Consider the following 27585-nt stretch of genomic DNA (forward strand, 5'->3'; position numbering starts at 1 on the left):
AGGGAAGGGGAGAAGCAAATTTGCAGAATGAGAGACTGAAGGTGTCCTGCATGGGTGTTTTTTAACAGCTCTCACTAGCTGACCTAGGCAACTGTTCATTTGATTGGTGAGGAGGTCCCTTTCAAGCTGAATGATGTAATTCACACCACATGCACTCAAGCTTTGCACTTTTGTGACCTGCAGGCTCTGGGACATGGGCTACTGTGTGTAGTAGCACTGCTTAGTGGTGCCATCCACAAAAAAACAGATCTTTCTTTCTTTTTTTTAATTTAGCAATGAGATAGAATTTGTTTCCCCCTTTAATGGATCTTTGTTCTCTGCTTGCAGATGTAGGCCAGGTATTGTGTTCCTGTAGAGCATGTTTTGTGCTTAGCTCCTGTCTTTAGAAGTGTAGCCTAAGATGCCTGTCTCTGCTTTCCTTTTTGGGCCAGCAGGTACCCCCCAGAGCCCTCCCGTGGAGGCTGAGCATGACCAGCTCCGAACAGCCTCTCCACTGATGCAGATTGAAGGATTTCTCTCAGCCCTCACAAATGCAAACCAAGATGGCAGAGTCATTTTCAACAGGCAAGGTACTGGAAAGGGTGAGCTGGGGAGAGATGGCATGAGTCAGTCACAAGCAGGGTGCTTCACTGGTACTGAGGGAGGAGATACAAGAGGCTGTGGGGAAACCTGCAGCAACATTTGTGCCGTCTGTGATGTAGGCTGGCCAGCTTGGTCTGTCTGAGGATGCTTATGACCCCCTGGGAGTTTTTAACCGAGGGCATTGGGGCCAGGGTTTGCAGAGGTCTGCTCCCTCTTTGGATGTCAGTTTTTGTCCTCCTTGTTGTACAGCTCCAGGGAGATTAGGAAGCAGAAGGTAATTTCCAGATTGGCATTACCTGCTGCTGCCTCTCTGTATTGACTAGCAAGTCCTTACTTTGAGAGGTGGGGACCTGCCAGAGTGCCCATGTCAGGAGGACTCTCATATCCCTGACTATGTGTCACAACTAGCTCCTGAATGCTCTTCCCTGCTTTTCCCAGGCACAGTGGGTCAGAGCAGCCTCAAATTCCTCTTGCTGAATCCAGCTGTCCACTTTGCCAAGGTTGTGGAAGAATGCCGTGCTGTCATCATTGCCGGAGGCACCATGCAGCCGGTGAGGGAATAAGGACGCTGTGCTGGGAAAAGGAGGTCGGTGGTGCTGTCTACCAGCCGGGGTGGAAAGAAAGCAGCCAGGCTGAGCTCATGGTAGAACTAGCACGGGGAGCAGTTGGAGGAGCTGGTGATGCATGCATAGCTCTGCAGGGCCAGGGATTCCCCCGGAATCTTTGCCCAAAGTGTGGGCAGATGGTGCTGCTGCTCTGCTGTTGGCCTGGGCTGGGGCTGCCCTTGACAGCAGCGCTGGTGCTGCATGTGTGAAGCTTTTTTGGAACACTGGCACTTAACTTGTCTTAGTTTTGTGGATCTTAGGTGGCTGACTTCCGAGAGCAGCTGCTGTGCTGTGCTGGCGTGGACCCTGCCCGTATTGTGGAGTTCTCCTGTGGTGAGTGTGCTGGGCCGGCAGGGAGGGCTCAGCAGCTGCAAGGGCTGCAGTTTGCCTTTAACATTCTTCTGTCAGCACTCAAAGCAATGTGGCATCTTTTCTACAAATCAAGGCAGCAAAGGGGCTGTGTGAGTTCCCTTTCACTCTGAGCTTACCCTGTGGTCATGACTGGTATTAGCAGGCATGTGCCACACCTTCTTCCCAGGGGCTGAGGGGATGGAAGCTGGAACAGCTGAGTGACTTAGGCACTTTGGCAAATGTTTGCCTCTGTCCCTTACATGCAATTAAAGTTCTTCAGCTCATGAGGTTTGTGCCAGCAGCAGTGATGTTGACTCTCAGTACTTGTTTTTGTCTCCAGGACATGTGATTCCTCCAGAAAATATTTTACCCCTCATCCTCTGCAGTGGTCCTTCCAACCAGGAGCTGGAGTTCACTTACCAGACCAGAGACCTGCCTCAGATGGTCAGTTTGTCCTCTGTTCCCTTTCTTGGGATCTCTTTTTTTGCTTCATGTGCTTATATTTTGGGGCGGGGTACACACTCTGTTTAAGAGCTGGGGTGAGCAAAAGCCATGGCAAGGGAAATCCCAAACCACAGAAGCAGCTGCAGGTGTTTTGGTCCTTCTTTCTGTGACAGGCCAGCAAGCACCCAAGGCCAGACACTAAGTCTGCTCTGCCCCTGCTGAACCTCAGCCAGATGTGCTAACCAGCTCTCAACCTCTCTTTTAGTGGCACAGCTGCCATCCACTGAGGGAAGCCTCCTTTCCTGAACAACCACAGCTCCACAGCTGTAACAGAAACCGTGGGCTAGGGAAGAAGGCTAAGCAGTGAAGAGCTTTTTAGTGATGCCCAGCTCCCCTTGGGAGTTCTCACAGACCTGGCACGTTTCTCACATTTTTCCCTTCCCTTAGTCATGTCATAAGGGAGGTGTGATCCTGGGATTGAACATAGAATTAGAGTGGCATTAACTGGCGCTCCTGTCAGCTGCAATATGCTCTCATCTCTCTTGCAGATGGATGAGACAGGTCGAATCCTTTGCAACCTGTGCAATGTGATCCCAGGAGGTGTGGTGTGCTTCTTCCCCTCCTATGAATATGAGAAGCAGGTGTACGGACACTGGGAGAAGACAGGGCTGCTCTCCCGCCTCTCAGCCAAGAAGAAGGTGATTGTGCAGCCTGGGAAGTTGGTACTTTCCATGGAGGTGTCAAAACCCAGACAATTCCACATGCATTCCAGGCCTCTCTCTGAGTTGTTCCCATAGTCTGCACAGCAGAACAGAATGGATGTTTATCCAGCTAATCCCTCCAGTAACAAATAAATCATACTGCCTGGGTGGCTGAGCACTGAGCTGTGATCTAAATGAGATTGATTGCAGCTATACATTCCAGAAGTGCACAGTCTGTGTAACAGCCTTGGGGGTAGACAGTCTTTGCTTTCCATAGCCAGCAAGCTTGTTCTCTCGTGCCTGGGGTGGGGCTGTTCAGGTTGAGCTCCTACAGGGAATTAGTTTTTCCCAGGCTCATCTGGGTCCCTTGAGCACCGACCAGCACAGGCAAGGGCTAGGTAGAGTGATACAACGCTGCAGTTCATAAGACAAATAGCATTTTACTATCTGCTTGAAGTAGAGGTGAGAACTGGAAGACTAGCAACAGTGAGTCCTGTTGAAGGAGCAGTGAGAAGCATTAAATAGGGATATCAGTGCAAATATAAAATCTTTGCACTGACTCACACGAAAGCTGGGTATTGAAAGTCACCAGATTCATAGGTGCAAGAGGTGCACATTGCTTTTCTGCCTCTCAGCTCTTGGATGACTTGTGCAATACTGCAAGAAGTTACAAGTCTGCCAAAGCTGAAAGGGAATGTTGGAGGGGCAGGAGGAGCTGCTGCTCCCTTCAGAGGCCATCTGAAAAGAACTGTAGTGCATTTTCAGGGTGGAGGGAAGGTACTGGTTAAGTTAGTTTTTCAGGCACTTTTCCCTTCTGTGACTTCAGTTTCATATGCTGTTGAATGGCACAGGGATAAAATGATTTGCTTTCTTTAAACTGTTTGCTTTCTGTTGCTGTAACTGATGAACTGTGCCTGACAGATCTTTCAGGAGCCGAAGAAAGCCAACCAGGTGGAGCAGGTGCTGGTGGAATATGCCAAGTGCATAAAGGTAAGCTGAGCAGGCAGGCTGGTGGGAGTGTGGCAGCCCAGGAGGGAATGCTGCAAAGGAGGGCACTTGGAACAAGGAAAAAGGGCTCTAGCCTAGGTGTGGGAGTGTTTCTGAAGCACAGAAATCTTCCCAGCTATGGTTTAAGTTGCTGGTCCCTCTCCTGCAGCGCTGCAGCCAGACAGGAGGACAGATGACAGGGGCCCTGCTGCTTTCTGTAGTTGGAGGCAAAATGAGTGAAGGGATAAATTTCTCCGATGACCTGGGAAGGTAAGGTAACTGCTCCTTGGAAAGCCATCTTTCCAAGGCTGGGATGTAGTGATGGACATATCAGTAATTGCATAGACAGAAAATCCTGGGGGTCCTGTGACTTAGCTGATGCTCAAAGTAACATGAGGGTCTGCTGGGTGGTGTAAAACCTGCCTGTCCAGGCCCCTCTTCCAGTGAATAATGCAGTTAGGCTTGCTGTGCTGGAAAACTGCTTTGTTCTGGCACCCTGAATCCCGCTGCAGCTCTGCTCAGCACGTGCTTGTCAGACTGCTGTGCTTTATTACTGCTTTTAGTTTGCAGGGCTGGCAGTCTTTCAGGGGTGCAGTAACCTCTAATTTATCTATTGGCGAAGTGCTCTAGGATAAGACATTAAGAATAATGCAGTCCTCCCGTGCAGGTGTGTGATTATGGTGGGAATGCCTTACCCCAACATTAGATCTCCAGAACTCCAGGAAAAAATGACTTGGCTTGACAAAACCATGGTAAGAGCCACTTACACCTCTGTCTCTTTCAATTCTACTTTATAGTACTAACTTTCCAGCACATGAGTCCCAGAGCTGCCTTCAGAGGTTTTATTTTCTTTGAGCTTGCCCTCATTTCCCAGACAGGGTGCTACTGAGAGCACAGCCTTCTCCAGGCTGCTCCTGAACAGGTCTAAAACGCAGGGAGGAAGTTTGGTGGAGGGAAATGCCACCAGGACTTGCTGGCATCTCTGAGTTCCAAGGGGAGCAAGGACCCTCCAAGCCAGTGGGGGTGCCAGGGTGGTAGAAGCTGCTTGCTAGGATCATCTGTCCCTTCTCACTGCTCACTGCAGGTGCTGTTCCTGGGGACAGATTTCTGCCTTCAAGGGGACCTTGGGCTGGCTCTTTGTGAATACTCAACATGCTTTTCTGACTGCAGCCTTTCTTCTGTCCCTCCTTACTCTCAGCTTGGGCTCTGCCTGGCTCACCCTGCAGGAGTAAAAGTACTCACCTCACTTTGTCATTAAGACTTGCCAATTTGATTTACATCTGCCTTGTGTTCAGACTTGCCTGTTTCTTCTTTCCAGCCCAGAGCTGGTGGCCAGGCACCGAGCAGAGTGCTGATTGAAAACCTGTGCATGAAGGCAGTAAACCAGTCGATAGGTAATTCATCCTTCCTTGGGTGGGCTGGGGGATATGAAATACACTGAAGGAGGAGGGTAGGAAAAAGGATGCATTGCAGATGATGGGAACATGATCTTCCTTGCCTGAGAACAAACAAGTGGCTGGGCCATTGTTTGTGTTTATGCTCTGTACAGGCAGAGCCATTCGCCATCAGCAGGACTTTGCAAGCATCGTGCTCCTGGATCACAGGTACGCGCGCCCTGCCATCTTCAACAAACTGCCCCAGTGGATCAGGGAGAGGACCCAGGTGAAACCTGCCTTTGGATCTGCGTTTGCCGAGCTAAGAAAGGTCAGAACTCGTCATATCTTGTGTCCTGCTACCAACACTGTTCCGCACTGTCCTTGTCTGGACCTTTTCCAAGCCTTCCCTTTAGAGTAAGGGCAAGGACAAACTGCCTGCTTTTGTGTGTTCCCAGTTCCACCGAGGCAAGCTGGAAGCTTTGTGAGGTGAAGCAGAGAGCACATGCTATTTGTCATTGTGACTTACATCTCTGAAGACTAGGTAAAGTTACACAAGTTGCTGCTTTTCTGCTCCTTGGACTTCATAAAATCTCTGCCTTCTGCCTCCTTTGTGGATGTTTTCTGTTCGGTATCCGAGTGCTATGATGGTGAGACAGCCTTCAGCACCCAGCCAGGAGGGAAACTGGCTGTAGGTCTGAGGCAGCTGAAGACAATAACAGCAGGCACCTACTTGTTTACAGCTGTGAAGGTTTTATTTAAATTGATTAAATACTTTTCATAAAAACACTCCAGTATGGCAAGTATTATTATTATTATTTCACGATTATAAGCCGCACCATTTTGTTTAAAATTTTGCTTCCCCCCCCGGAAATGTGGCTTACACTCAGGAGCGGCTAATAAGTGAAAAATTTTCTGAAATTTCCAACCCCGAAAATGCCAGCCAGGGTGCTGAGCTGAGCACCTGCCAGTAAAACCTGGGATTACGCGATTGTTACAAATTGGTTACTATGTTGTGCGGCGGGTGGAGGCGGGCTCCGTGCCAGGGGAGGGAGGCGAGGGGTCCCTCCTTCAGGCAACGCAACCCGGGGGAGAGGCGGAGGGCACCGTTCTGGCTGCGCGGGCTGGGGGAGGAAGGCGGGGGCTCGGTGCCACCATCCCTGTGGCCTGTGGGGGAAACTGGGTGCTTGCGCCCCCGCCTGCCGCCGCAGGAGCGGGGGGGCTCCTTCCCCTCCTGCTGCCACCACTGTGGGTGCCGGCAGGCTCCATCCCCCCCTGCCACCATGGGGCAGCGCCGGGCCAGGGCGAGTGAGCCCAGTGGCAGTGGCGACCGGCCCTGAGCGGCCCTGCCGAGCGACAGCGCCGGGCTGGGCTACCTGGCCCCGTCAGCAGCCCCGAGCGGGCCAAGCCTGCACAGCCCGAGCCGAGCCAGTAAACCCCGCCCTGCCGTGGTTCTGTTACTAATTGGCAACTTTGTTGCACGCGGGTCCTCGCTGCGAACGACAGAGCAGCTTATACTAAGGTGCGGCTTATTTATGGACAAAGAATGAAATGTTACCAACACCCAGAGATGCAGTTTATAGTCCGTGCGGCTTGTATTTGTGAATTTACTGTACACTTAAGTAGGGGGAGTCATTATTTGGACACTCCCACCTATACTGTGGTACACAGGAAAATCTCTGTTCCTGTTTCCAAGGCTGTGACAGACACAACTCGGGTGCCAGGGAGTGCTCTCCCTCTTTGCTAGGTGAAAGGAGCAGCCCCCATCCTAGGACAGTACCTTTGCGCCTCAGCACCAGCTTGTTGAAGAGGTCTGACATCAAATCTCCACCTTGTCCTGTAACTCTCACTGAAACAGAGCAGCACAAGTCAGTGAAGAAAAGATTAGTCCAATCTAAGCACTATGGCAAAAGCATTTCCCTGCAATACTGCCTTCAGATTAAAGAGACAAACTCCAAACCTCTGATTTTGTGCGACACCCCAAAACTACAGTCCATTTTCAGGTCAGGAAAACACCAGGCACAGCAGGGTTAATCTCACCTTCTGGGGAAAACTGTGAGTGCCATTCATTGAGGGGCTGTGCATTTGCTGTCTCATTCTGCCAAAGCAGCTCCATCAATCCCCTCCCAGCTACCTCAGCCAAGGTGCTTAAACTGGTTCAGCCCTGTCCCATTTGGCCCCCAGGGTTTCATTTGTGTGCCTGGTCCTGTGCATCACGTGTGAACCTTCTCCAGAAGTCCTGAGACAGATGCCCTTAGGGCCAGTGGGCTTTAGCAAGTTCACAGAGCTCTGGCTGAGTGGTGAACATCTGAGACGTACATCAGCTTGTGAGGAGGGACAACTCCCTTCTCATCCAGAAGAGGATAGTGTCAAAGATTAAAATGCAGAAGCCCAAGCCAATAGTTACAGGGGTTTGCTTTTGTGTTTAACACACGGGCACCACAGTAGTGATGGTGCACTGTGAATAAAAATTTTGTTCACTATATGCATTATATCCTTCAGTCCAACATGGTGAGCAAGTGATTCCCAGACTCCTTTTCCCAGTCCCAAATTATGCTCCAGTACAGTTGGTACACCCCAGGGATGGCCTCTATAAAGTGTCAGGTACCAGTCACATGTTGTGGCAACTGGGTTGGTGCACTGCCTGCCCCATGTGAACACCAAGCACAGCTCTTTTCTCAGTCTGGCTGGCCCTTCTGTTTGCACCAGCAGGCAGCCCTTCCCAACAGGAATGATGGGGATCACACTTCACCCCAGGGAGCTTCTAGCAGTGGCACCTCACCCTCAGAATCTGCAGGAGGCTCAGGAGTTGGCACAACCGAGCTGATCAAGTGACAGGTCCTCCAAACCCCCCTACAGCCCTGAGGTCAAGCAGCAAGGTGAGTCCATATCCCATTGCTGTCCTTTCACCACTCCACAAAGGCTTGAGCAGAGAGAAACGCCTGCCAAGTGTGGGGCTTTTGTCCCACCCATCAAGCTCACACCAGGACCTCAAGCTCAAAACCAGGCAAGGTCCTTCTGATAAATGAGGTGTTCTGCAGCCCTGTAAGGGGCTATTGTCCCACCTGCTCACCACTCCATGGGAGCCCTTTCTTTTCAGAGAGCTGAGCACAAGCCTCTGAAGTGCAAGCAGCTGCACCTCACCTGTCGGTCCAGCTGTCCCCTTTTGGTGATGGAGAGAGGTGCATCAAAGAGCTTCTCTTCTGTCTCTGTTTCCAGAGCCACATGGGTCTTGGTCACTGCTCCAGCCAGAGGATCCAGGAACACATACTTCTTGTACCTAAGGGCACAGAACAAGTGTTTTAGTGATGCTGCCTTGAGAGCCAAGGCCAGAAGAGACAGTGTAGACAAGAGGGCCTTGGAGGCAGGGACCTGATTTCACTGGTACAGATGGAACCTTCCAGGTTCCTTCTTTTAGCTCTATTTTCCTGCCTTTCCCCACAAGCAGGAGGCAAGCAGCTCCCCACCCTGCCAGCGCAGCTTCCAAACTCATTTTAAAGCAAAGCCCCACTGTAGTGCCACCATGACCAAGCTCTCCCCTTTCCACCATCTGCCTGAAACCATCCTACAGTCTGCAGCAGGACACCAGTGACTTGTCACTCAAGGTCCAGGAAGACAGACAAAAAGGAGAAATGATGCATGGCTCAGGAGAAGAAAGAGCAGGTCCAACAGCTGAAAGCTCAAGAAGAGCTTAAAGCAGCTCTTCAATAAAAGCAGAAGGAAGAACCATGATGCAAAGCCCAGTGGGAAAGGAAACTGCAGTGAGGGAGGTGGTGGAGACAGGACTCTGATATCATCAGCATCCCTGTCTCTCACATTGAGGGTGTGTGGTGACCCATCAACAACAGAATTCCAAGACTTGGGGCTACATTTTCTAGCTCTAATAAGCAATTTTGGGATGGATAACTCTAGAAATCCTGTTAAGTGTGGACCCTCCAGGGTTCAGCCCTCCATGTGTACTTGGTATCAGAAGTAGAAGTCACAAGTGCAAAGTTACCACTGTTCCCCTGAAAGTAATTTCTGATGTGGTTGTGCCACTTTTACAGTATTTGAAATCTCTCTTGATGCTCTTGCAGCAGCATTTTTGAACTAAAATGGAAATGTAGCCCTTCGACCTGGGACTGTTGACAGGATCATGGAATCCCAGAATGGTTTGGGTGGGAAGGCTCCTTAAAGCTCCTCCAGTTCCACCCCTGCCATGAACAGGGACACCTTTCAGTAGCTGGGCTGCTCCAAGCCCCAGGGTCCAACCTGGCTTTGGACACCTGCAGGGATCCAGGAGCAACCACAACTTGTCTGTACTGGACAGCAGCATTGAAAGTGAAGGTTCAGCTGTGATTTTTGTGTTGCACTTAACATTGTATTGTGTGACAAATGTGGCTTTCATCCTTTTTTGACTTTTTTTTTCTTTTTTTCCCAGAGATATTAATGGTGTGTTGCATTCTGCCTTTATTGTTTTTTCCGTTAGTCTGGATCCTCTGCTTAGATTTTTTTTCTTCACTTATTAGATGTCCTGGGTATGGTGGATGTCATGATTGAGGGCAGTGATGGCTTTGATGAAGAAATTGGACTCTCTTTAAATGAAGACATGATTATCCAAACATTTCCCTTCAGTGCTCTTGTCCCTGCTGCATTAGAAGCCAGGAATATACTGTTCCCTCAGTCTGAAAATGGAACAGGTACAGTTTTTTTTGGTGTTGTGTCATTTCTACCAGTGGAGTGAAAGGAGCATCATTTTTACCCATTTTAATAATTTCTTACCGTTTATTATATTGTATCTTGAGGTGTTTTATTATCTTCCCTGCAAGCAGAAGGAGGTGCAGATCCATGGTGTTTCCTGCCTACGGGGCCACGCTGAGCGCCGCAGGTGAGTGTCAGCCTGGCCAAGGCACTTCCTTCTGCATCTCGTTCTTGTGTCCACAGGTCACTAACTTTGGGTTCAATCTTGGCTTTTAGGTCAGAAGATCCTGCTGGTGCTTCAGTTGTATGAGAAGAATAATCCAAGTCTTATAAACTCCAGGTGAGCCGAACACCTTACGTTGTTGGGCAAACTACACACAGGTAGTCTCACAACTGGTCTTTTTGCAGGGTCTGGTTTTTAAATGAAGGAGACAGTGAATGAGATCAAACCTAAAGGTGAATGCTGCTTTTGGAAACGTTTTTACTACTTATTTCCTAATCTTAATGTAATTCTCTTATGTTGCCCAGGCTTCAGTGTGTTTGTGGGTTAGATGAGGGAATGTTTCGTTTCTGGAGTCACTCACTCTCCATAAGCAGGACTCACTGTAGGGGTCTCCTCACAGGTGGCAGGCTGAAACATGAGTCACTGGTTGACTTTTCCCTTTGCTGTGCTCACGCAGTCGACAGGAAAGTCTGTTGCCAACAGTTGTGCTTAGGTCTGCCTTCCTCATGTGCTCTTTTCTGTCCTGGAGGTAGCGGCAGAAATACCACCAGCAGTGCAAGAGCGCTGGCTGAGTCAGGTCTGGATCCCTGTCCCTTCATGCAGCTGCTGCCATTTTGATCTGCACTTCAAGCTTAATTCCAGAGGTGCCTCTAAATGGATATGTTCTGCCTTGGATGGACAGGGGAGGGCAGAGTGAATGAGACACCCTCAGCCTAAATTTGAAAAGCCTTGGGATGGATGGCAAAGGTGTTGCCAGGGAAATGAGCTCTAGTTTCAAGTCCCATAAGGTAAAAACTACAAATGAAGATGAAATTTCAGTACTGATTGAGCTCCTCTGTAGTTGCTTTGGCTCTGTTGCCTGATACAGTTACCTTGAATAATGTTTAAGGATCCTACAAGAGTCTGGGGAAGTCCCTGTGGCAGCAGCCAAGCACGGAGGAGATTCTGTGTCTGCTGGATCAAGAGAAGATGATGAAGACACTTCTGTTGTTCCCTCAGCATCCCCAGCTGCTGCTATCACAGGTGCTTTTGGTTCAGCCTGCGTACGGTTACCCTTCCTTGGATATACAGCAAGAGCCTTACAAACACTGGTTTGGATTTGGTTTCAGGTGATACAAGAGTCACTATATAAAGATGAAACAGTCAAGAGCCTTGATGACTTCTATGATCCTTGTTTTCTACTTCAGCTCTTCAGTGAATTGACCAGACCAGTAAAATGAGTGTTTTTCTTTGGCGTTTAGTGTCAGCTTGCTCTGCTGCAGGAGCTGCAGCTGGAGCTCTGTTATCCCTGATCCAAGAGCTAATACTGCAAGGAATTTGTGCCTGACTTTAGAGGAAAGAAGCCCACTAGTGTGAGGGTTGTGAGTGAAGTGGCTGGGGATGGGTTTGTCACATGCTGTGGTTATAGAGCAGGGATACTTCAGCCAACTCATTTTCCACCAGACAGATGGGCATAAGGCCAGTGTGTTTGGTAAATAGGCTGGTGCTGTGAACTGTCAGCAGGTTTCTTGTGTGACATGTCTTGGCTTTGCACATGCACTTTGCACATCCCTGCTGTGCTCCACAGGCACACTGTCCCTGGAGAGAGCCCTCAGAGGTCAAAGGGAGACAAGAAGCCTAAGGGATTTCCTAACCAGCTCTCTCTATGTGTTGGTTATAGTTGAGCTGGTGTAGTTACAACTGGATTTGGCTTCCCACAGCAGTCATGTCAGAAGCAATTGGCAGGCTGTTAGGGTCTGTCAGTGCAGTCACAGAGTCCTTTGTTCACCCAGACCCCTGCAAGTAGAGCACCAGTTTGAATGTGCTTCGCCTGTCTTTAGCTATGGTTTGACCTGCTCTGTGTAGTCCTGGCAGCAGGAAAAGAGCAGTCTTGAAGTCCTCTGAGGAGAAAAAGTACCAGAACTCTTTGGCATTTTGCGGTTGGAAGGTTCTCGGACAATCCACTTAATGCTGGGCACTTGAGGTGCATGGGGATGAAAAGCATGGATAGCTGGTGTCTTTGGAACCTGCTGTTGATAGCTGGAAAAAGTACACGGCCAGCAGCACCCACCCTCCCTAGGAGGGAGGGATTTGGTGTTTGTGGCAGCCCCAGCAGGACTGCAGCCGGTCAACGGCTGCTGGTGGGGGAGGCACGAAGGCTGTGAGGGAATTGCTGTGCATGATGTTCTTGTGGAGCTGTAGAGACAGTGGCTGTCCTGAATGTGAACCTGGGGAGGAGAAAATAGCCCTCTTAGCTTCTCCACACAGACTGGGAATCTGTGTCCTAAGAGGGGCATTTGTAAAGAGCCCAAGTGATTGATGAATCCCAGTCCCATGGTGCTTGTAAACCATGTCAGCTGCTCTTGGAATTGCCAGTTCTTTATTTATTGATTTGCTCTTTGTCCTGGCTGCACAGTGCCCTCAGAATACATAAACATGGACTTCTTACACAGTGTTTAGTGCTCACTGAGGAAAAAGTAAGCCTGGGGTCGAGCAGATAGCGAGTTCTATCTGTCTTGAGCTCTGATAAGCATCTTGTGGAAAGCTTTTCCATCCTGGTTCTCAAGGTTCTTTAAAACAAGCTGTATGTCAGACATAGGATTCAATTGGGACACTTTTGTAATAAGAGCTTGTTATTTTATGTTAGTTGTTGAACACACTCTCCAGGGTCAGCAGGATGGAAAATATTACCACTGCATATTTTCAGTGAAGTGGAGACCCTGCTTTACCTGACCCATAAGCAGCAGAGTTGGCAATAAGAAACTGCCAGGCATGAAATGGAGTTTTACTAGTTCGAGTAGTTGAGAAAAAGATGAGAGGACTAGAGCTGGTACAGGGACAGAAATAATCTGTGATTTTTTGACATAATATTGTATACATATATATATATATACACACACGTGTATACACGCACGCACACTAGTCTGAGCAGTGATGGGGGGAGAAGTCATTGGGCCAGATGTTAGTACTTGGCAGTGAGATTGCAGCCCCTTCTTAAGTAGGAATCTTTGTTTCTAGAAACTTCCTCTTGACTCTCAGGGTGAATGACAAGAACATACAGGAATGTTATTGCTAAACTCACGCAACATTTGTAGCTGTTAAATACCACTGAGGTGCCATTGCGCTCCATTCCCGGAGGTAAGGTGAAAGGTTCACACCAAGTCATTTCCAGCCATCAGTGGGTAGAAATGGCAGCAACCCTTCAAAACACACAGAACACAAACCCTTAAAGGAGAAACTGCAAATCCTGATGGTAAAATGCTGTGGAAGATAAATGCTACATTGAAGGGTGTGTTTCCTGTTTCCTGTTGGGCTGGTTTCTGGTCATTGCTGGATTTTGTTTTACCCAGAAGGGCTCAGGGATACACCCAACAAGGGTGGCAGACAGGGACACAGGGGCACCAAGGGCTGTGCTGGCAGAACCTGCTGAACTCTGTGGTGGCCCTTGTGGTTTTGAAAACAGAATCAAGAGGCTTTCAGATTGTGGTAGGAGGGATGATGGTGGGGGAGCTTCATGGTTTGGGAAACACTACCTTGAAAAACAGAAAGAAAATGGCACCTTGTATTGGTGTGTTTACTTCTAAGTTTGAAGCACTCTCAGTTCCCATGCTGTGACAGGAACTGCTGCACAGGAATGGATTTGAGCTGTCTAGAACATTCCTCCTCCCCTTGCCTCTCCCTCACATAGATGCACATACACAAAAAATCTCTTTTGCATGGAGTGCCCTGGCAGGTTCAGGTAAGTGCACTAGAAGATGGTCCCCTGTAGGTGATGGACCAGCTGCAGCCTTCCAAATGTGGTTTTCTTTCCTTTTCTGTTTGTTTATTTGCTTGTTTTGTTTGTTTTTCAGGTTTCTTATTTCCTTACTCCATACTCTGTGACTCAAAGGTTTGAATCATTCTGAGTGTGGATGGGATCTGAAAGTGGACGTAGAACCAATAAATAAATAAAACAATAGAAAATTCAATAGTTGACTTTTCTTGTCATCAGTTTCGAAGAAAGGAAAGATATATCAGGACTTGTGTGAATTCTCTTTTTCTCTCTGTGAACAAAAAGTGCAAGGAACTTGGGAGTGGGAGGTCTTAGAACAACACTGGTTTCCTGCTGCAGCAACTGGTTTATTTTTATTACCTATTTATTAAATTAAAAAAAAAAAAACAAAACCAAACCCTGATCCATCACTGCTGCTGTGATGGGTGACAAAAGGGCATCTTCCCTCCACTTGGAACAGGTGAGAGATAGAGCTAAACCCCAGAGGATGTTCTGCTCACTGATTCTATCTGGGTTTTATTGGGAATTCTCTGCAAAATCTGATCAATTCTTCTTGAATGAGGCCATGGGGGGAGTCGAACATGCCAGCCCAGACCTGCAAACAGGCAGTGCCAGACCAAGAACCTTTGAAATGTAAACCAGGATTTATTCAATGACTCAGGACTGATTGCTGTGCCCAGGTCCTCTGTACAAATACTGTACAGGGAAAAGCCAGAATTGCACATTCCTTGTGGTATGAACTGAATTTTGGGGGGGGTTTAAATAAAAACGAGATGCAAATGAGGGAATTGCTTCTACATGAAAATATTCTTGTCCTAAAGGAGCTCTGCCCTGTCTGAGTGCTGCCCAGAGCTCCTCTCTTGGTAAGCCTCTCTGTCTCCATGCCTGTGCTGCTCCTCACCCATCTTGGGAGTCCTTGGTGCCTTCTTTGGGGGTGAGGAAGAAAGGCTGAGGGGAGGGGGTGTCTGTTGGGGCACCGTGAGGTCCCTGGGAGAGGAGGGAACCACCCTGCGGGGCAGGAGCAGGTGAGTGGGAATGGGGTGTTGGGTCACGCTGGGTGCCTCCCCCAGGGGGACTCGAGGGTGCCAGAGCATTCTCAGGGAGGGTGGGGTGTAGAATGCATGAAAAATATCAATAAAAAAATTCTTAAGTATATCTGAAAATGAATGTTTTACTGGTTTTTATTTGGTTAAAAGAACTGTTTTTCATAAAAAATATAAATATAAATAATATAAACAAATTTGAAATATACAATTATACAATAACTGTACACAGACATATAAAATTATAACTATATATGCATACACCAATATATGTTTTTATTTGGTTAGAGGCTGAGGTTTTTTTAGTTTTGATCGGGGGGTTTTTTTTCGGGCATTCATTTAGAAGGATTTTTAGAAGGACTGGGACTCTACCTTTTATTCCCCAATTCTCTCCGTGTCCCCAAAGGGCACCAGCCCCGGCTGAGCTCGGCGGCAGTGCTGCCGCCGTGTGGGCACAACCGGTACTGCAGGCACCCCCCGAATCAGCGCCCCGGCAGTGCTGCCGCCGTGTGGGCACAGCGCGGTACTGCAGGCACCCCCGCCGAGCCGGCGCCCTCTCAGTGCTGCCGCCGTGTGGACATGGAGCGGTAATGCAGGCACCCCCTGAGTACAATTCCTTTGTACAAATACCGTACACGGAAAAGCCTGGACTGCACATTCCTTGTGATATTAATTGCATTTTGGGGGAGGGTTAAAGAAAAATGCGATGCAAAGGAGGGAGTTGTTTCTACATGTAAATATTCTTATCCTAAAGGATACCTTATAGAGTATCCTATCCATTGGCTCTGTACCAAGACTTGAGTTAATGGAATTTCTTTAAAAACCCGTAAGCCCTTCAGAGGCTACATTTTGTGTCACGTAGAATTCCTAGGGGCTGACAGCAGGCGATCTGTGAGCCCACTCGAGCTGAACCGAATCGAGCTGAGCTCAGCTGAATCCAGCGCTGCTCTCGTGCCCATTGATTAGCACCGAACAGCCGAGTTTACCTGATAAAAGCTGATAATAGCCGAGTTTAGCCGAAGAACCGAGTGTGACCGAGGTTAGACGAACCACGCCCGGCTCCGCCCAGCGCAGCAGCCGAACCGAGCCGGGTTCAGCCGAACCGAGTCATTCAAACAGCACAAACAAACCCGCAGAGTCTCAGCAGCAAGCCCAGCACAGGTAGACAGCTTCGGCATGTTCTGTGCAGCTGTATTCAAGACATCTTTCCTTGCACAGCAGTGCTGCTGGTACCAGGGCGGTGACTCAGGGGCGGTACCGGGGGCGGGCCCGGCTCAGGGGCCAAGGTGTTTTAATCCCTGGCAATGACATCGGCCGTCATTTGCTCAGGCTGAGCTCGGGACGGGTGGCTGCTGTCGGGCTCCGCACAGAAGGACGGGATGGACTTAGGCTTCTCAAACCCCCTCCCTCTCCTTCCTCCTCATGTTCCCCTTCTTTCTCTTCCTTTTCCCCCCTTTCCCTCTCCTCCCCAAATCCGACCCTTTCCCCTCCCCTCCTGCTCCCTTCTCTACCTTTCCTTTCTCCTCCCCGTGTTCCTGTTCTTTCTCCCCCAAACCCTTCCCCCCATTTTTCCTTTCCTGTCCCTACCCCATACCCCCTTCTATTCCCCCTCCCGTGTCCACCGTCCCTCTCCCCCCCACCCGGCCGTTTCCCTCCCCTCCCGCTTCCCTCCGCAGCCCATCCCTGCTGCCCCTGTCATCCCTGCTGTCCCTCCTCTCTGTCCCCTCTCCCTTTGTTCCCCCGCAGCCGCGGGGTTCGGGGTGCCGGATAATAAAGGCCACAGAGCCCGAGCCGGCGCCCCTCACGGGTTCCCCGCACACAACACTGCCCTACACTGCCGGGGGTCCGGCTGTCCCCACATCACACTGGGGGGGCGGGCTGGGGGGTTTAGGATGGGCCCCCTCACTAGGAGGGGGTCCTGGGGGGTGGGGTGCCTGGGGAGGGGCCCCTCCGAGGGCGGGGGCCCGGGGTGGGAGGGGTCAGTCCTCTGGGCATCCCCCGCCACTGGATGGGACTCCGGCACGATCCCTCCTCTGCCGCAGGGGGCCGGGCCTCTGCCGGTAACTGTGCCCGAGAGAACGGCGGCGGAATCTCCTCGTGCGGACGCTGGATCGCCGCTGGAACCGGCTGGGACACCGGGACCGCCGTGCCAGCCCTGGCGCCCTGAATCCCGCCGCTCCCATCCCGCGGTACCGCCTACACCCCGCGGGTGTGCGGAGCCCCCGCAGCCCCCAGCGGAGAGCAGCGCCGGGCTCCCCTTCCCCGGGTCCGCACAGCCGCGGGGCTCCCGCCCGCCGCACCCCTGTGGGACGAGCGGGGCTGGAGCACGGGAGCAGCTCAGCCTGCTTCTCCAACACCGCCAGGTGAGATGCTCCCCCTCCCACTGGCAACTCAAAAAAAACTCTGGAATGGCAAAACTTCATTTATTGAAACTTAACTTTCTCCTTTATATTCTAGGATATATTAGGGTCCAAATGATTGAGCCAACCTCTGGGTCACAGGCATGAATCTCACAAGAACAGGAATCCTGGGCACTAGCAGGGGAACTGCAACTCCTTCTCTTCTGCTAAAGCTGCTTTACACACCAGTCCCTGTTACGGCTGTAAAGTAGAACTGGCTGGCAGTCAACATGACTAAACTCTTCCCATAACCGTGATTTTCCTCTCTTTTCCAAGACTTACCCAGCAGCTGTAAGTCTGCTCTTGTAATGTCCTTTTGAAGGGAGAAAGGAGCAGGGTGAGTCCTGAGGCTTCCCTTGCTGCATGACCAAAATTCTTCTGGAGAGAGACAGGGGGCATTTCCTGCAGGTGAGTGTTGCTAAAATGGTGGCAGCTGCTGAAGCTGGGGCTGCTTTTGTGGCCCAGAGCTGCACAAAGGCTTCTCAGTGTCTCCTGCTTGCTGCCAGTAAGGTTCCTTGGTGTTTCTGTGTGTCTCAGCTGGCAGGGAATGTGGGACAGGAGGCCAGGAGCCCCTGGAAGGCAACCAGCACCTCTTGTCTTTGGGCTCTGTGGTGTCCTGCCTGTGCCAAACACACCCCAGGGATGGGCACTGGGGTGCCCGGGCAGCGCTGGCACGGACACAGCTCAAGGGCTGCCCGTGGCTACTGGGTCTGGGGCTGCTCTGAATGGGCATCTGGAGATGCTTGGACAGAAGCCAGGGAGAGCCCAAGAGCACCCCAAGGAACAGCTGGAATTCCCTGGTGATGGCAGCACAGGCTGCCTGCAGAGGGGCTCAGGCAGCAATTCCTGCTTCTGACCTCCCAGAGCTCCCACGCAGCTGCCAGGTATGTCCTGGCCACCCCAAATCCCTTCCCTTCCAGCCTGAGGCCATCACCCAGCAGCAGCATTAAAGCCAAAGCAATCTTCTCTCACAGGTAAGCATAGTTTGCAGAGATGCCTTAAAATTAAAGGTTTGGGTGGAATGAAGTTTTGTTAGGATGAAGGTGGGAGTTTTCGAGGGAGCCAACTGGAAGTGCAGAAGGGATGGAAAGCTTTTGCAGGTGAGTCCCACTGGGGGTGTGCTGAAGGCAGGGATGTGCACCCCTTTCCTGAGGGAAAAGAACTTGCAGAGGTCACTGCTGAGGCTCTGAAAGGAACTGAGCTTCTGCAGGGAGAGATGTCTTCCCATGGGCACAGGGGCTGCCTTGGAATAGGCTGGGAGCACCTCCAGCCCCTGCCTTCTCCTGCTTGAAAATATCGCCTGGAGCCTGGGCTCAGGGGCATTAAATCAGCTGAATTCCAGGCAACTCTGTCCAGTGCCCCCCAGGGACATGGGTGGGGTGGGGGGATGAGGGTTTAAAATAGCAAAATCTTTGGAGTATTCACCTGTTCTGATGCTGCTGAGCTTCCTTGGAAGCTCTGCTGGTTCCTGGCACAGCTGGTGTTCAAGGGGCAGCTCTGCATGGGAATATCCACACTCCATGAGGCACTGTGAGGTTATGGCAGCAGGAATTTTTCACATTTTCCTACACATACACTTCTTGTGTCCCCTCTCAATTTTTTCAGCTAAATGAATGGCATGACCTATGACCACTGGTCATGATTCACCCAGCCAAAATCGAGAGCAAATGTTGGTTGGGCTTTAAGAACTTGAAAGAACTTTAAAGCACAAGAAATCACATTTTTCTTCTGTTTTGTTTTCTTTCAGATGCTGGACTTACCTCTGTGGATGTGTGCTGAGCTCTCGCTGCAGGGGACTGCCAGGCCTGAATGGCTGTGAGTTTGTGTTCTTCTCCCTGGGCAATCAGAAATTATTATTTATTAGACCACAGAAATGTTTTCTGAAGCCTTTTCTGCCCTTTGCTGGTTCATCTTCTCTTTGTGCCTTTGAATTTACAGCTGTTCCCTGATGTCATTTCCCCTGCCTCACTTCTGTGCAGCTCCTAGCTGGAAAAAACTTGGACAACATAGAGGGGACAGAGGTGAGATTTTCAGCTGGATTTTTCTAAAATTCATAATTATACTGAAATTATTTCCAATTCCCTAGTGAGAAAAGCACAAACTCGCAGCCATTCAGGGCTGACAGTCACTGAGGGAAATCTGACACAGCATTAAAAAGTAACCTTTGCTGGGAGCAGTCATCACCCCAGTCCTCCAGCCCTGGCAAATTTTTGCAGTGAATGGACTCAAGGTCTAATGCTTAACCTAAATTTGTCAGCTTTTGTTACAAAGATACTGGACAGGAAATCATACAACAGGCTTTAAAAATTGCACAGAGAATAACAGGCCCAAACCAAACCCAAACACTCCCATCACTGCTCCACCCCAGTTTTGGGAGAAATAGTGACAGAGTTTCTAACTACTCTCCTTCTGTGCTATTCAGTCCTTTTCTGAACATCCCCAGAGAGGATTCGCTCCACCTTTTGTTCCTGACAGCACCTCTCTCTCCAGCACAAATCCCACTTGGCACAGACACAGAGGGAGCAGACCTAAGGCAATGGTTCCAGCAGCAGCAGCAATTCTGACCTCCCTGCTCCCTGGATTTCTCATCCCAGCACTCTTGGCAATCTCACCTCAGCCTGGACTCTCTGTCCTCAGAGGGAAACTCAGCCTGATGGGACAGGGCTCTGGCACCCCATTTCCTCTTGTTCCTGCTCACCTGCAAAGCCAAAGATAAACACAGTCCCTCAGACCTTGCACCCCTGAACAGCAGGAGAGCTGGAGTTTCACCCAGATCCCAGATTCCCATGGCAGTGACTCCCAGCAGGGAGAAAAAGAGGAACCTTGCGTCCTCTGACTTACCCCACAGCACAGACAGGAGCAGGAGCCCTCCAGGGTAGAGCCCTGGTGCTGAAGCCTCTTGGCTTTGGCTGCTCAAACACCACAGCTTTGGCCAAAGATGGGAGGAGTGTAATGATTTTTCCTGTCCTGAAAGAGAGGAGGAAAAGAAAATTAAATCCACTGCACAAGTCCAAGGATCCCAGCTTTGACACTTGTGCTCTGACTGCTCACTCTGGGGTTTTATCCATGACAGGTGACATCAATTCAGAGTGCCCTTTTCCAGCATTTTTATTCCTAACTATTTCAGACATTACAAGGAAGCAGGACTTTGGCACACCAAGGCTAAGAGCAGGGGAAGTGTGGGGGGAGAGTGGAGAAGTGAAGGAGCAGGCATTTTCTTGTTTAGATTCATCAGTGCTGGGAACTTGGAGAAGAGGTGGTGCTGCATGCACCAAGGACAGAATGCCCATGGCTTGGTTGTTTTCCTTTGCTCATAACCCTTGGCTTCAGCCCCTCCCCAGAGGAGCAGAGAATTCCTCCAGGGTAAAAGTGAGTCTGGTCCTACTCCAGGGATGTGTCCAGTAAAGGAGGGGAGTTGTTGAGAGGGCCTGACCACAAAAACCAAACCCCACAAACACTGAAATGAACTACATGAGCTGCAACACCGAGTGTTCACAGCAGGCAGAAGCAGGAGGTGCAAGCAGGACCAAGAAGTACCACTGTACTTGGTTTTCCTGCTTACCTGTGTTTTTGTTCTGATTCCCTTCACAGCTGCTCTTCTGCCAAGGTTAATTCCATTTTCAGAAGCCTGTGTCCTGTGTAGTCAAGGCTGGAAATCCTCACTTAGGATTTCCAGGCCCCATCTGGATTTGCCAGGAAGCACGTGCACACACAGATGCCCATTTCTGTAATAGATCAGTCAGAAATCATGGAATCAGCAACTTGCTCCTCAGTGCCCCACTTGGAGATACATTAAAAAGTCAGAAAAAACAACAACCAGAGAACAACCCATAAAAGACAACTCAGTGGAGCTTCATATTCTGCGCACTGATGAAGAGAAAGGAGGAAAGCTGCTCTTGCTGTTCTTCCAGTGCTGCACCAAGCAGTTTGAAACAGCCAATACTGCCCTCACCTGCAGCTGTGGCAGCTTCCCTTCCTCCTTCAGCCTTGCCCTGACTTCTGAGGGGCCAGAGGCACCCACACACAACCCAAAAAGGATCAGCACTCACCCCCACTGCTAGTGCAGACATCTTCATGGTCCATCTTTGGCCAAACAAACCCCAGGATGTTTTTGCTTTCCTGACAGACTTGGCCAATTTTGTTTACATTTCTCAAGGCACCAGACTCTGTATGGCTCTGGGATCAGAGCCCCTCTGGCACAGGAACCTGAGAGAAGATTTGAGGGAAGAATCCAGGAGCAAATTGAAATCCCAGGTATGCAATGAAGGCCTGCTTCTGGCAGGTCCCTTGTGGCTTTTGGGGCACAAGAAATGCCTTTAGACCATAAAAATACACGTGAACACCCCACACTGAGCACCAAGGGTTTGTAACATCCTCAGTGGCACATCCCACATAAAGTATCAGGTGCCTTGGTACAAGGGCCGCAGCAGAACCTCCTGCACAAAGGGCCATTTCCCTTGTAACAACATCCTCAGTAAAACTTCCCAGTCGAAGGACCAGGTCCAGTGTGACAACCACCTCTGTACAGCAGTAAGCACAGCCTTTATCTGCAGCTTACAGGATCAACGCCCGCAGTAGCCCCAGGAAGAAAAACACGGGATTTTGTGGAACCAGGGAATGGAGGAGCTGTGCTGTCCCAGCTCTGCCTCTTCTGCCAGCAGCAGGGGAGATGCAGCTCTCATCCATGAGATCACTTCAGTTCAACCTCCCAAAATCACCTGGCAACGCTTACTATGAACCCCAAGATCCCAGTGCATCATCTGTGTACTATCTCATGAAGTTCAGTTTTAAATCAACCATTTTTGTGGGATAAAATCTGTGTTGGGCCCAAGAACTGACTCTAATCCCTGTTACCTGAACTGTAGGATCAATGTTCAAAATAAACATTGGATCCTTTAGGGCAGAGTCTGTCACCCTCTGTAAAACCCAAGGGGAGAGCAAGGCTCTAAAGGCAGTCCCTGATGCCTCCAGCCCCTGCTGCTGGAAACACTGCCCAGGATTTTGTACAGATGGGATTGAGCCTTTGCACAGCTCCACAAACCCGAGAGATTGATGGAAATAAACCAAATGATTGATTTCAAAGGACACTGATGAGGCTGAAAGCCCCACTCCAGCAGCTGGAACTGCTGGTGCAGTGCACAAGGTCTGAAGGAACACTGCAGCCCTGACATTAAAGCCAGCAAAAACAATGACCAAATAGAAACAGATCCTTACCTGGTTCGATGCCCCCATCTCTGGCTCCTCCTCACGGGGGTTCCCTGCTCCAGGGAGGAATGTGCACACAGCTCCCGAGACCTGGGCTAAGACGCTGTCCCTACCAAGCAGAAGACAAGGGGTTAGCAAAGCTTTTGGACACATTCTGGCCTCAGAATAGTTAGACAAAACATCCATCAATATGGATCTTTAATAAGGACAGCTTGTAGCTAGGCTTGATATGGACTTTTGTGTGCTATTTCCTCAAAGTCTCTGTTTTAATACGTTTTAATATTCAAAGTGTTTAAACAAGATGTACCATGAGCTCTGCACCCTGCCACGCTCCAAGCCCTAAGGAAGAGCGAGATATCCTCACACTCATCCAGGCTGAGGCAGCTCTCGTGTAGGGAGGGAGCTGCAGACAAACATTTCAAAATCACCCCTGCCCTGAGGGTGTCCAGACCTGGGAAAAAGCTGTTCCCACCACCCTCCTGGAATTCCCTCCCTGTCACTTTGCTTCCAGCTTGGGAAGGTTTGTCTTGGGGGCATTTCAGCATCACAGAGGGCTTTTCCAACCTCAGGGATTCCATGGGATGCCCAGTGAGTGACCCAGCAGCACGCACAGGCACGGGAAGCTCTCACACACAGATTATGCTGCCATGAGCCAGAGCACTCCAGGGCATCCCTGGAACAGTGCAGAGAGCAGGGCAAAGACACAGCTGCACCACTGATCCTGCTGCGTGCTTTCCCAGTGGGGCACGAACAGCACTTCCTCCCCATCCTGAGAGCTCCAAGGAAAATAAATCCCTGTGAAGGTGGCACTGAAGATGCCAACACTCCTGCCCCAGAACCACCACCCAGCAGGTTTCTGTGGGAGAGGGAATTATTTGTGCAGTTCAGAAGCTGCACATCCCTAAAGCATTCCCTTAGGAACATGAAGGTTCCCATGTCCATTTTGTGGTCCCATTTGTAATTTAAGCATATTTCAAGACAGGTTAAATCAGAATGAGGTGACTCGGTGCCAGCACAGCATTAGAGATGGGACAGCAGGAGACTGACCAGGCAATATTCCCTGCAGCCTCTCCATTCTCAGCACCCCAGCTGCAGTATTCTCATTTCTCACGGACTCTCAGTTTACAGGACTCCTATCAGGAAAATCATGGCTGTTCCCAGATGCAAATCCCCAAGGTATCACTGATCACAACCACTACTCCTCTGCCCACCTCTGCTCCATCCTTTGCCGCTTTTAGAGCCACAGCCCCATCCAGGACACAAAAGGAGGCTCCCAGGTGCCTCCTGAGACTCAAATCATTCCAGCTGGGTCAGGAAATAAATATAAATAAACTTGTCCCCTCTGGAGTAACAAATTGCCTTTGTCCCCATTCCCCCTTCTGTCTCCTGTTCCTGCTTCCTACAAAGCACACAGGTGGGCTCACGGGGAAAATGTAAAAAACCAAAACCAACCAACCAAAAAAAAAAACCCCAAAAACCAACAAAAAAACCCCTTTTTGGAAAGTCCAAAACCAAAGAAAATTTGTTTTGCCATCGGTTTCCATCAGGACTGTTCAGTTTTCCCCACTGAGCCTCGGCCGCAGCCACAGCAGCAGCTTCTCTCTGCGACCCACAGGGGTGGCACAGGGACACCCGTCCCGCTGCTTCCCGGAAAACGGGGCTCGGCCCGCCCCACAAACGTTTCCATGGCAGCTGGGAAGGCGGCAGGAGCTTTATTTCGTGAAACGCGGTCCCATAGAGCCTCTAGTCCCGGGACAAGCTCCTCCCCCGCAGCAGCTGGGCCCCAGTACCAGCGCTCCAAGCGCGCACATCCCTGTGGATCCCGGCCCAGCTGGGCCCCAGTACCAGCGCTCCAAGCGCGCACATCCCTGTGGATCCCGCCCGGCCCAGCTGGGCCCTGCGCAGCCCGCTCTGCCCTCCGGCCACTCACCTGCAGCCGCCGCTCGCTGGTTCCGGGCGCCGCCGCCCGAGCCAAGGGGATTTCGCCCATGCCACGCTCTGGCCATCTCGCTCCCGACGGCCGCAGGGCAGCGAGCGCCGCGTTCTGCGCGGCGGGGCGCGCTCGGGCGGACACGGCGTGGGCAGGGCCGGAACCGCAGCCGGCCCGGACCCCGCCCCTGCGGCACCCGCCGCGCCCGCCCTTGCGGTCCGCCGCTGCCCGCCGCTGCCCGCTCGCTGCACAGGCCGCGGGCTCGCTCCGTCCTCACCGTGGTGCTCATTGTCCCTAAAACACCCCGGGGCATCCTCACCTCGCCCTGCATCTCTGGGGTGCCAACTCTATCACCCCAAGTCTTAGCTTAAATGATAAAATAGAAAGAATTCTCTCTTACTAATAAAAAAAAAAAAAAAAAAAATCACCTCTGCATATGCCTGAACAGCACATCCCCAAAGGATCATACCGACTCTTCCTACCAGAACTGTACTAAAATATTTTTCTGACCAACACCAAACCTAAGGCCACCTCAGCTGAACAGCAAGGTGCTTTATCACTGTGTACTCACAGTGATAGAGGTGTCTGTGCTCTGCACACAGTGTTACGTACACCTTGCCAAGGCCATAGGGCAGGACCTGCTGCTGCCACCCCACTGAACATGTCACAAGCACATCACTCACCCTCCTGACACTATTGCTCCCAGGGATTTTCCTCCAGGAAAAAATGACTTGGCTTGACAAAACCATGGTAAGAGCCACTTACACCTCTGTCTCTTTCAATTCTACTTTATAGTACTAACTTTCCAGCACATGAGTCCCAGAGCTGCCTTCAGAGGTTTTATTTTCTTTGAGCTTGCTCTCATTTCCCGGACAGTGTGCTACTGAGAGCACAGCCTTCTCCAGGCTGCTCCTGAACAGGTCTAAACACAGGGAGGAAGTTTGGTGGAGGGAAATGCCACCAGGACTTGCTGGCATCTCTGAGTTCCAAGGGGAGCAAGGACCCTCCAAGCCAGTGGGGGTGCCAGGGTGGTAGAAGCTGCTTGCTAGGATCATCTGTCCCTTCTCACTGCTCACTGCAGGTGCTGTACCTGGGGACAGATTTCTGCCTTCAAGGGGACCTTGGGCTGGCTCTTTGTGAATACTCAACATGCTTTTCTGACTGCAGCCTTTCTTCTGTCCCTCCTTACTCTCAGCTTGGGCTCTGCCTGGCTCACCCTGCCGGAGTAAAAGTACTCACCTCACTTTGTCACTAAGACTTGCCAATTTGATTTACATCTGCCTTGTGTTCAGACTTGCCTATTTCTTCTTTCCAGCCCAGAGCTGGTGGCCAGGCACCGAGCAGAGTGCTGATTGAAAACCTGTGCATGAAGGCAGTAAACCAGTCGATAGGTAACTCATCCTTCCTTGGGCGGGCTGGGGGATATGAAATACACTGAAGGAGGAGGGTAGGAAAAAGGGTGCATTGCAGATGATGGGAACATGATCTTCCTTGCCTGAGAACACACAAGTGGCTGGGCCATTGTTTGTGTTTATGCTCTGTACAGGCAGAGCCATTCGCCATCAGCAGGACTTTGCAAGCATCGTGCTCCTGGATCACAGGTACGCGCGCCCTGCCATCTTCAACAAACTGCCCCAGTGGATCAGGGAGAGGACCCAGGTGAAACCTGCCTTTGGATCCGCGTTTGCCGAGTTAAGAAAGGTCAGAACTCGTCATATCTTGTGTCCTGCTACCAACACTGTTCCCCACTGTCCTTGTCTGGACCTTTTCCAAGCCTTCCCTTTAGAGTAAGGGCAAGGACAAACTGCCTGCTTTTGTGTGTTCCCAGTTCCACCGAGGCAAGCTGGAAGCTTTGTAAGGTGGAGCAGAGAGCACATGCTATTTGTCATTGTGACTTACATCTCTGAAGACTAGGTAAAGTTACACAAGTTGCTGCTTTTCTGTTCCTTGGACTTCATAAAATCTCTGCCTTCTGCCTCCTTTGTGGATGTTTTCTGTTCAGTATCCGAGTGCTATGATGGTGAGACAGCCTTCAGCACCCAGCCAGGAGGGAAACTGGCTGTAGGTCTGAGGCAGCTGAAGACAATAACAGCAGGCACCTACTTGTTTACAGCTGTGAAGGTTTTATTTAAATTGATTAAATACTTTTCATAAAAACACTCCAGTATGGCGAGTGTTATTTAAGTACACTTCAGTATGGGGAGTCATTACTTGGACTGAACACATGGTTTTTTCCCATCAAGAACCAAGTGTGGGAGGCCTGACTGACCAGTGCCATCACTGAGCTTTTCACAGGAATTGTAAACTAGCAGGCCACTAATTTATGTCATGCTGGAGTAACACAGAGTGGCAATGGAGCAGCTGCGGGTAGCATTTCTTCTGACCCTCTTTCTGCCTTGTTTCAAGTGATCAATAGATTGAAGCAGTTCATTCTTTCAAGGGGAATAAAGATATGGGCACAATACAGCACTTCTCCTTCAATGATGCTTAAGCACAGGATTGCTCTGCTCTTTTTAGCCGCTAAGTTTATGAATTCCAAGTAACTTTTAACTTTCCTGGGGTTCTTTCCAGGGTTATGGATCAGTGCTGGAGGGCAGCAATAACACCAGGGGCAGCCACAGGTACCTCCTGTCATCCTGAGCAAGTCTTGTCCCAGGGGCTTTGTTTGCTTCTTCTCCAGTTTCAGCAGTTGGATGCTACCTCTCCAGGCTCTTCACAAGGAAGAAAGTACTTCTGGCACAGAGCTGGTACCCTCTCCCTGTATGTTAATGAGCCCCACAGGGAAAGGAACAGCTGCCTCTGAGAAACTTCCATTGTGAGTCACCTGCCCCTTGAGTAGGTCCAAACTCCACTGTCTGCACAAGCTCTGCCTTCAGGGAGGGGAGCACCTGCTTCTAGCAGCCGGTGCCCTCCAGCCTGTGGCTAGTAGTGCTGGGCTGTATGGCTGGACAGCTGGGCTCTCCCTTTACACACTCTTAATTGATGACACTTCCCACTTTTACCAAAGTGAAGGCAGTAAGGACCTGCTTCCTTCAATTTCATGGAACTTTTTCAGACAGCAACAGTTTCACACCAATAGTCAATGGATCCCATCTATGACTCCCAGTCATCTTCATCCTCCTCACCTACAGGCTGCTGTGGGGGTGGGAGGGGTGGTATTGAGTCTGACATACGAGCAAAGGCACCGGCTGGACTGCCAGGAGCATCCGTGTTCCCAGAGGCTCCTGGTCCTTTCCCTGAAATACCTGTGAGGGAAGGAAATCACCAGTGAGTGACACCTGGTGACTAGAGACCAAAGAGATTCAGCAAAG

General features: G+C 50.4%; 2 protein-coding genes and 1 long non-coding RNA gene across 20 annotated transcripts in view; 2 read left to right on the forward strand and 1 right to left on the reverse strand.

The window, feature by feature from the left end:
- The window catches only part of DDX11 (DEAD/H-box helicase 11), a 38143-nt gene extending 11709 nt beyond the window's left edge, over window positions 1-26434 (forward strand). For 2 of the 14 annotated variants that reach the window (XM_033057036.1, XM_033057031.1), the window contains exons 16-26: window positions 432-569; window positions 1021-1133; window positions 1448-1520; window positions 1879-1982; window positions 2531-2680; window positions 3605-3673; window positions 3840-3940; window positions 4338-4422; window positions 4755-4904; window positions 4989-5064; window positions 5220-5833. In XM_033057036.1, coding sequence (XP_032912927.1) covers window positions 432-569; window positions 1021-1133; window positions 1448-1520; window positions 1879-1982; window positions 2531-2680; window positions 3605-3673; window positions 3840-3940; window positions 4338-4422; window positions 4755-4904; window positions 4989-5064; window positions 5220-5464 — 1304 coding nt within the window. In that variant the 3' untranslated portion in view covers window positions 5465-5833. Of the gene's footprint in view, window positions 1-431; window positions 570-1020; window positions 1134-1447; window positions 1521-1878; window positions 1983-2530; window positions 2681-3604; window positions 3674-3839; window positions 3941-4337; window positions 4423-4754; window positions 4905-4988; window positions 5065-5219; window positions 5834-25024 lie in introns of those variants that run through there. The other 12 variants (XM_033057033.1, XR_004417621.1, XR_004417622.1 and 9 more) reach the window with 12 other exon arrangements.
- LOC116994981 lies at window positions 6899-10829 on the forward strand. The gene is made up of 4 exons (XR_004417624.1): window positions 6899-7922; window positions 9552-9722; window positions 9855-9910; window positions 10000-10829. It is a non-coding gene; the product is annotated as an uncharacterized LOC116994981 (long non-coding RNA).
- The window catches only part of WASHC1 (WASH complex subunit 1), a 38632-nt gene continuing 37424 nt past the window's right edge, over window positions 26378-27585 (reverse strand). For all 5 annotated transcript variants that reach the window (XM_033057051.1, XM_033057050.1, XM_033057052.1 and 2 more), the window contains one exon: window positions 26378-27519. In XM_033057051.1, coding sequence (XP_032912942.1) covers window positions 27368-27519 — 152 coding nt within the window. In that variant the 3' untranslated portion in view covers window positions 26378-27367. The remainder of the gene's footprint in view (window positions 27520-27585) is intronic.

Source organism: Catharus ustulatus, chromosome 4 (genome assembly GCF_009819885.2).
Source record: "Catharus ustulatus isolate bCatUst1 chromosome 4, bCatUst1.pri.v2, whole genome shotgun sequence".
Taxonomy (NCBI): Eukaryota; Metazoa; Chordata; class Aves; order Passeriformes; family Turdidae; genus Catharus; species Catharus ustulatus.